This window comes from Ailuropoda melanoleuca, chromosome 8 (genome assembly GCF_002007445.2).
Source record: "Ailuropoda melanoleuca isolate Jingjing chromosome 8, ASM200744v2, whole genome shotgun sequence".
NCBI classification, from domain to species: Eukaryota; Metazoa; Chordata; class Mammalia; order Carnivora; family Ursidae; genus Ailuropoda; species Ailuropoda melanoleuca.
The window spans coordinates 1,082,749-1,092,359 of NC_048225.1; the positions used below are offsets into that span (position 1 = coordinate 1,082,749).

The 9,611-nt window shown below is 43.1% G+C and overlaps 1 protein-coding gene across 2 annotated transcripts in view; it reads right to left on the reverse strand.

The window, feature by feature from the left end:
• Positions 1-1,468: 1,468 nt before the first annotated feature.
• MMP13 (matrix metallopeptidase 13) overlaps positions 1,469-9,611 on the reverse strand; it is a 13,651-nt gene continuing 5,508 nt past the window's right edge. The window contains exons 5-10 of one of the 2 annotated variants that reach the window (XM_002922016.4): positions 8,780-8,941; positions 7,309-7,426; positions 6,626-6,759; positions 5,547-5,706; positions 3,679-3,782; positions 1,469-2,802 (exon numbers count right to left, since the gene is read on the reverse strand). In XM_002922016.4, coding sequence (XP_002922062.3) covers positions 2,702-2,802; positions 3,679-3,782; positions 5,547-5,706; positions 6,626-6,759; positions 7,309-7,426; positions 8,780-8,941 — 779 coding nt within the window. In that variant the 3' untranslated portion in view covers positions 1,469-2,701. The remainder of the gene's footprint in view (positions 2,803-3,678; positions 3,783-5,546; positions 5,707-6,625; positions 6,760-7,308; positions 7,427-8,779; positions 8,942-9,611) is intronic. The other variant, XM_034665649.1, reaches the window with a different exon arrangement.

Here is a 9,611-nt window from a genome sequence, read left to right on the forward strand (position 1 = left end):
TGGCCGGGGGCCTCCTAAACGGACTCCGGGTCCCCGGGCGGCGCGCCTCCGCGGCAGGTCTGCGCCGGCGCAGAAGGCGCGTCTCCAGCGATTCCCAGCTGCCGCCGGCCTGAGGAACCCACCCGAGTAAGCGGCCCCTTCCTGCGCGCAGAGGGCTGCACTGCCCCCGTGCGCCGAGTCCGCCGCATGACCCTGACTCGGGGCACGGGGGCCTCGGACCATGCCCGGCAGCCCACTGGGCCCCAGGGGTCCCCAAGCGCTCTTCCAGACACAGGCGCCCACCTCCTTTCAGAGTAACCGTGAAAATGCATCCAGGGGCTCAAAAAAGCTCCTGTTCCCATGCACCGGCTCAACCACCGAGAAGAGAGTCACATGCCAGTCCTTCCGCCGCCCCCTCCACACGGTAGGTAAAATCCCTCTTACTGGAGGGTCTCGGAGTACCGTGCTCTTTTCTTTATGGCATTTATCACGGTCGTATTTCATACTTATTTGATTGATACCCATCTCCCCAACCAGACTTTGAGCTCCAAGAAAGTAATAAAGTTTCCCTTCGTTGTATCCACAGCATCTGCTTAAGTTCCTGACACAGCATAGGTGCTCCATTACTATTTACCGCATGGATGGATGGACGGACGGATGGATGGATAGACGGATGGACAGGCATTTCTACTCCAATAGAAAATCCTATGACACAGTCCGCGAAGATGAACAGTGCGGAGACGGACTTTGAGGGGTGCCCTGGGAGGAAACAATCAGCAGCCTTCCTTGCACCTGCCGCAACTGGTCATTCTCCCCTCAAAATCACTTAACTTACTAAATTAATTAATTATTTTTGCCTCCACTGCAGGATGTAAGTTCTTTGGGAGTAGAGAGCAAGTTTTTCTAGTTCATCTCAACATCCTAGCTGCCTGACCTTTAACAGACACTTACTAAATGTACGGGGACGGAGAGCGTTTTGGAAAACAGAAGGGACCTAGCCTTAAGCTCAGTGGACCCTGAGATTCGCAGAGAGCATTTGCCTTCCTCATGAGAGATCCCTGGCTCCCCATATTTCCAAACGTCACCAACTTGCAATAGTCTCATTTAAACCTCAAGAGAGTCAGGTCCCCAGAGCTTCAAGGTACGCATCAGAACTCAATCTTCTTTGCTCTCGATCTAATGCTCTTCCCACTTCATTTCCAAATACTGCTCCCAGGGGGAGAGTCTGAGAACCGTGAGCTCGGTCTGGGGAAGCTGGCCCATCCTCACCAGGCTGAACAAACCTTGTCAGAGCTCCTGGTAACATGGCCTGGGACAGTTACTGCTAAATTCTGAATTTAGTCCTTCTACAAACAAAACAGTGAGTGAGTTATATTCACTGAGAAATACGGGCAAGAAAAAGGAGTCATTTAAATGGACCCTCTTTGTGGGAGGAAAGACTAAAATTCCACGGAAAGACAAAATATACTATATAATAATGTCTGTTGAAAATATCTTTTTTATTATAAACAGTATAAACGCTTCCTGACACATCTTGCAAAGATAATACACTTTTCTTTACCTGAATTTCTGTGAACAAGAGGTCCCAGCACATCTGAGATCGCCTGTGGCCATTCCCCCATTCAGTGAGTGCCCCGTACTGGACAGGGCAAGCCTCACGGGGGTGAGAGAAGACCAAGGAGAGGGAGAAACCCATTTCCACATCCTCAAGAGGACTGCAGTCCAGCAGGGTATTTTCTTTATTTTGAATGTCTCTGTTTTAGCATGCTTCCAATTTATACGATATATTTTTTATTTTCAGAAAAGAGCCTGTCTATCCATGGTGAACTGGACAATTAAAGCAATTATCTAGGTGAGACAGGCTAGAAAACTACCTTTTGTCTTAAAGAATCAGATGATTTATGAAAGAATGATGCCGTGGCCTTAGGTCGCTGTGATAGCCATTTTAATTCTTTAATATTTTTGGAAGACCTGAAATGTTTGAGTACAAAGAGAGACAGGCTCTCTTTATCTTCTAGAACATGCAAAAAAAAAAAAAAAAGTCTTCTTTGAGAGTAGGCCTGGAATCATGGTCAACGGTGAGAATTAAACCAAACCCACAGGCCACCTCTACTGTCCTCGGCATTGGGCCCTGTCTCTCATCTGGAGTGACTCTGATCCTAGTGTCAGTAGGAAGAGGGGCATGTACATTCAAATATTCTCAGTGCAAAACCAAAATCACTTCTTTGGAAAGTTGTCCACAATATCTTTATTACAGATATTTCCCTTTGGTGTCTGTCTGTTGGTGGTACCATATGCCCCCACAAACCCCATTCTCATACTATTTTATACTTTTTAATAAAGATGATTCATTAATTACATAACTGTGACTTGCTTCTATGCCTTTGCAAAGTTTCCTTATAAATATATTTAAACATTATGCTAACTGTCTTTGACACACCATATGTCCCATTTCTGTTGTGGGAAACACTGTCGTCTGCTGCTTCTGTGGAACGTGCAAGAATTAGGTGATCCTTACAGCCTCTGAATTCCATTACTTTAAAATTCGCTGTGGTTCCAGCCACGTATCGCTGTCCATATACCATCTATTCAAAGATAAGTTACCGAAGCTCGTTCACAGAACTAAGCTTCCCCCCGACATCCCCGTGCCCCACACCCGGTATCGCTGGAAGTATTATCGCAAATGCTCTCCAGGATTTAAATAACAGCACTGAAAAGACACTTAACACCACAAGAGGGAATTTGCTGGCATAACGCGCACAATGCGCTTACTCCAGATGCTGTACTCAAACTGAATGGGCCCGTTGAAGAAATAGATATAACCTGTGAGGAAAAGACCAAAAAGAAAGTTTCAGAGTCAAAAACAGGAGGCGTTTACACCAGCTCACATTAAGAGTACAACGTGTTACATCCCACTGTTTCTTAACATGCCAACATTTGTGTTTAAAACCCTACTAATGCTTCAATGTATTGCTTATAGTTTAAGGGAAGAAAAAAAGTACAGGTTTCCCAGGTCTCCTGAATTGTCAACTTGAAATAGTGGTCATCTTGCCATGAGTTCCAGGTTTGATGGATCCTAGTTATTTAAGTTTGGGAAAATGCCCCTCTTCATAATAAAGCAAAAATAACTATACAGTTATGGTAGTCATTGGTCTTTCTATATAAATGACTCCCCACTCTACTCCTGATTTAAATTATGGCAATAATTTTTGCCTTTTGGCATCATTAAGCATAATTTAAGACAGTGTTAGGGCGCCTGGGTGGCTCAGTCAGTGAAGCATCTGACTCTTGATTCCGGCTCAGGTCGTGATCTCAGGGTGGTGAGATCGAGCCTCTCATACACACGCAGCAGGGGGTCTGCTTGAGGTTCTCTCTCTGCCTCTGCCCCCCACACTTTCTCTCCCTCTCTCTCCAATAAATACATAAATAAATAAATAAAATATTTAAAAAATAATTTAAGATAGTGTTTAAAGTTTGGCATCTTTCATTTGTAGAATTAGCAATCTTTTGAGCAACATTTTCATTTGTTCTAAGTGTGTTATGTTTTATTTGCTGCCTATGTACTAATTCCTTAACTGCTATACGTTTCTTAGCACCCCTAAGTCCTGTATAAAACCACTCTCTAAAGGGAAATGACTTTGAGGGGATACAGAAGCCCCCCCCTCCCCCCGCTGAGGTCAGTGCGATGGAACCAGTTACCGTTTTTCTCATAGACAGCATCCACTTTATCACCAACCCCCGGGAAGTCCTCTTCTATCAGTCTGGGGTAGTCTTTATCCATGACCTGGTTAGTGTCATCATAGCTACATAGTAAGAAAAACAAACTCTTAAGTAGGTTGTATTTCTTAGAGATTGTCTCAGAGATGATATAATGGATATCATGGATATCATGACACCTTAAAAAATTGACAAGAGTTGTAAAATTTAAGTCTGTTTAGAACATCCAGTAGATTTTTCAAATCAGGAATCATTATACTGAGTGCATGGTGGATGCTTGTAGGGCGTTTGCTGCCTGGTCTAAAGATAGTCACAAGCTCATTTCCATTTCACAAACTGCATATCTGTTATAGAAGTGTGTTATTAGGAAAGTGTTCTTAGACCAAAATAAATGCACGTTTGTGCATTGAACAACTATGTACTGATCTCCCACCCCGGGTGAGACAACTTGCTAAGTGCGGTAATGGATGCCAGAATATCTGATGTATAGCTACTGGACTAAAATGCTATTGGGGCATCTGGTGGTTCTGAAGCTAGGAAGGGGAAGCATAGCTCTCCCCTCCCATAGCTCCAGTTCCATAGTCCACCTCCCCTGCACACAGGCACACCCTAGCCAACCACACACATCCTAAAATTAGCCTACAACAGCCTCCCATCAGTCTCCCATCATGTATGACTGTTACTGTTACTGATGAGTTTCTTATTCTTGAGCTATGTTCCAATAGATGAAAGACAAGAACAACTGAACTGTGGAGAGAGAAGTGGGACACGTCTACATGGCCACACTAAGCGATGGAAGCCAAGCATCATGACAAGGAGACATCAAGTGCCATGAAGGGACATGAGAAGAGACATGCCTGTGAACGGGGTGATCCAAGAGACTTTGAGGTTAAATGGTATTTCCAGTTAACTTTGACCAGAGGGTAGAATTTCAAGAGGGAGAGATGCAGGGAAAGGACTTCAAGCCAAATGCGGGGATAAAAGTACAGTGCGTTTGCGATTAGGTAAGTCGCACGCCCTCATTGCACCACAGACCTTATATAAGGCATGGGACTGGAACAGCAATACCAGGGAGAATCTGGCCGTAGTATTTAGACAGTAGTGAATGTCATTGTCAGAAATAAGGAAGTCAAAAAGCAAAGATGACACATATAGGAATATGTGTGCGTGTGTGTGTACAGATAAAGCTACTAATTTAAACCTTTCAAGTATGGGATTCCTATGAGATAGTCTCATTCCCAAATATATATATGGCTCTGGGCTCTTAAATGTTGCCAGTGTCAAAGCTGCCTTCATATCGACATATGTTCTAAATATTCCAACTCCACCTGTCCTTCAAAAAAGGGCTGACTTTAAAAACCGTGGGCCCAGCAGCTTCCTGGTCAACCTCTCTGCTGGTGAGCAGACACTGGGGAAGTGGCGGCCTTCTCTCTCCATCTTCTCCTGCACCTACTCCTGGGTCCTCTCAGGCCACTGAAGGTGGGGCTCCATGTAAATTAGGAGGGGTGACAAGAAAGAGGACTTGGGAGCAAGACCAGTGAGGACGAACATGTGAAAGTAAAGGAGATGGCTTAGCAGGGCTGAGGCACAACAATAGCCGAGAAAGGAAAGAGTGGCTCCAGAGAAGTGAGAGTCGTGTGTGTGTGGAGTGTTGGCTCAAGCACGTTCGAGAAGTTTAAATACCCACCTGAGGACTTGCCTCCAGGGGCTGACATGGAACAGACAGTAATGTGACTGGTTTGCCATTTTAAATAATGCACGAGATAATGGTTTAACCTGGCGAGAGTGGTGTGGGACTGACTCGGCCCGTGTGACACAGGGTGACGGGTCAGTAAACATGGCAGCCGTACCTCCAGACCTGGTTTCCCGAGAAGAAGAGTGTCTTCCCTGTGTCCTCAAAGTGGACGGCTGCACTTATCTTCTTAATCTCTTTTGGAAATCCCAGTTCGGATATTTTTTGGGGATAACCTTCCAGAATGTCATAACCATTAAGAGCCCAAAATTTTCTGCCTAGAATAAGTGAAAGAATGGTTTTATTATCCAAGGGACTCTATTAGGACTCACATTATGTAGATATTTACTTTAACAAAGAAAGACTCATTTTATACATTTAAAAATCAATTAGTGTCTGTGGTCACCATGTTTATGAGATGCTAATTTCTTAATTATGAATATAATTACCAACCAAATATCATAATTAATTTGGCAATGTATTTCCTCTGACTGTTAATCTGGAGCTGGGTGAAAAGTGTATTAAAATTTCTTCACGAATAAGCAGGACAGTGGGAACACTGAATTAGATTGAAAACTCAGATTTTATATCAGATAGAAAGTGACCTTGTTATAGCATTAATTACGATAATCAAACAACAGAAACAGTGTCAGTAGAGTGCCGTGTAGCCATTATGAATGATGACCATAAAGATGGAGCAGCAGTTTGGAAAACTGCCCATGATTTTATGTCAAGAGAACAAGTAAAATATGAAAATGTATATACACTATGAAAATAAATATTCGAACATACATATTACATATGGTGAAGGACTACGAAAAAAGTGAGAATATGAAATAAGTTGACTTTTAGGAAGGGGGAATTATGGATAATATTTTTTTCAATGTTTCAAAAGGTACATTGTCATAATGTTTTGCTCAGCAAACAATTTTAAAAGGAAATAAGAAAAAATGGACACGATTGCTATAAAATAAACAGAAAATTTGTAATGATAAGTGATAACGCAGACTTTTTACTTGTCACATTTGGGGACATTTAGTAGAAATGCTCTGGGTATGCTCTGCTTCCTGTTTCATTATGGCTGCCTCTTGGTTTAGGTATTTATTCACGAGTGTGGTCATCGTGCTGACTCGGCAGCACCAAGTTCATCGCTGCCCGCCCTGGATGTGTGGGAGGCCTCACTGCGGAAAGGCTTACCTCTGAAGATGAAGATAAGGTCCCGGGACGGGTGCTCATAAGCAGCATCAATACGGTTGGGAAGTTCCGGCCAAAAGGATTTTGTTAGAAACAGCTCGGCATCAACCTGCTGAGGATGAAGGCGCCAGAAGAATCTAACACAAAAGCAAAAATACAGAGTATGCTGTAAATGACTGATGAACAAATGAACAAGCAAGCATGTACTGGAAAAACACAGACGTGAAAAATTATTATCTCAGTTTTCGTTACCGCCAGGTTTAGGTTGTAAACACTCTCTCAAATTCCCGCATATGTAACCAGAACAAAAGTCTTCCCAGACCAAAAGGAATTCATCTGTAACACTCTCTTAATATGGTAATTGATTTCAATACTTGTGTTTTAAATAAATAAATTGGGTTTCTACATTTACTTGGTTATCTTTATGAGAACAAGTACCCCCAACGTTGTAAAGAGAAGCTGTATCATGCCAAGACTAACCATGGAAAAATAGTGTTTATCCATCAGTCATTTATTTCATCTGCAACATGTAGGGGAAAAAAAAACACACCAGACTGCCCAAAAATCTATTATTTTTGCTGTTAACTTCACCTTTGGAAATGCAACCGGATATTTGGCGATTTGCAGACACAGCTTTTCACAAATGTCCATGACATGCACATTGTGTAAACTAATATCAAGAGTACCTGTCTTTAAAGATCATTGTTTCTCCTCGGAGGCTGGTAATGGCGTCAAGGGATAAGGAAGGATCACACTTGTCTGGTGTTTTGGGATGTTTAGGGTTGGGGTCTTCATCTCCCGGGCCTGCAGTCATGACATGAACGGAAGAAGGTTGTGAGGCCGGCCTTCCTGACGCCCCGCCCCCGCTAGTGGAGAGTCGCAGAGTCCCCTCCGGGAGGGCAGGAAGTCCTCAGCTTCTACGCCAGGGTCCCAGCACCGTGCCGTCCTACTTCCTTCCTCCGGGGTCGCCAAGCTTGCGGGTGGGCCTGCTCCTCCCGCTTCCATCCTCAAGACCCTTCGAGATTCTTCTCAACTACAGCTTTGAGTTTCTTGAGGTTGGTGATAGAAATGGGTGGGTGGGGAAGGGAGCGAGACTCAAAGGAAAACTTACACAAGCTATGGACAGGCTGCTCTTGAGACACACATTTCTCTTCGAGCCACTTCCGGGGGCGAACCGTCCCTGCAGCATCCTCGCCTCTGCTCTATCTCTCGCCTCTTTTACCAGTGGGCGACGTCTGACACGGTCGCTTCACCAGTTTCCCCCAGTCCCGCTGCTGTGAGCGAGCAGCCAAGCCTTCAGCAGCCCTGATGTGCCACGAGTTTGTCGCTTTCCCCCAGCTCAGGTGAGTGCAGAGCGGGCGTCATGCACAGTAAACAATTCTGAGCTGCTTCCTCTCCGCCTGGTTCATGTTCGTTCTATCATCGAGTCCCTTAGTCTCAGCATTGTAGAAATAGCAAGAAACACAAAGCACTTGCCCACACCTACACTAGCTGCTAGAGTAGATTTCAGTCCAGAGGGGGAGTGATGGGCCAGGTGCCATGGGCAAGGTTTCTAGAAGTGCTCTAGAAGTGTTTACACTGATGACTTTAATTCTCTTAATAGCAGGTAATTTTGCTGGTTTGGGGTTAGATTTAATTATTTTGTAAATATTATTGAAAATTTGGAAGAAAAAAAAGAAGAGATTCTTAAAATGGTCATTGTAGATGTTGATTAAAAGTTACCACAGGTCACGTGAACTGTTTCTACTGTGGCAAACTAACGTGGTTGAAGGAATACCCAAAACTTACAAAAGCTGGTTAAGACCACACTTTCACCCTCAGCCACGGTACTAGAGACACATTATTTAAACTCTTCATTGGTTAAATGGGGAATAAAATATTTTCCTTCCTTATGTCAGAGGTGTTTTGTGGGAATCAAAGGTACCTTGCAAGGTATAAATACAGATATGAATCTGCAAAATATTGGAGAATAGAATATTTTCTACTTGAGCAGGTGGTCTGATTCAGAAAGGAAAATGGGCATGTCTTCCCAGGTTTTAATAACAGAACCAGGACAGCAATATTGGTAATGATAAATTCACTGATAATTTTGCAAATAAATGTATACATCTGCAAATAAATGTATACATCTATTGTTTCTAGACTGATAAGAGTTACCGTAGAGAAACTGGATCCCTTGTACATCATCATCGGGAAGCATAAAGTGGCTTTTGCCAGTGTAGGTGTATATGGGAAACATGAGTGCTCCCGGGTCCTTGGAGTGGTCGAGACCTAAGGAGTGGCCAAACTCATGGGCAGCAACAAGGAACAAGTTGTAGCCTGTAAGAAAACAAAGCAATGATGAGAAGACAGTGACTAGTTAATGGATGGAATGCTATTTTCCTTGCCTGTTTCTCTTTCTTGGTTATTTCACTCTTTTTTTTTAAAAAAATTACTATTCAATATTCAATTGTTTGAAGGAAGATTCAAAATATTGATTTAATCCTTATTAATAATTTAATGTTCTCTTTGATGATAGCTGCCTACATAATTAGAATATCAACAGATTGCTCTCAAATAATTAGGAATCAGTGAGGATTTACTAGGAATCCTGACTTGCTCTTTGTTTTCTTGGGTCAGGTGAAGAAAGTGGACAATGGAGGCCTTGAAGGAGGAGTCAAGGGAAGTCACATAGGGTGCTACCTATCAGGGCGTTTCTAGAACATTGTCTGAATAAGAGGCATCATGCAAATGGGTGATGACCAAGTATGGAGCATGCACTAAATAAGGTCTCTGGCCATGTACTTGGGAACAAATCCCAACCAAATGATCCTTTCCAGAATATCTCTAGACTCTAAAGTTTAAAGAAACAAACTTTGGAAATGATTGGCCAGCTTTCCTCAATTTTAGAAGACTGCCGTGTCACTGTATTTACATTATTTCCTCCAGTCATTCTTTCTAGCAATTTCTGAGCCTCCTGATACTGGTATTTTAAATTGGAAAAAAAAAA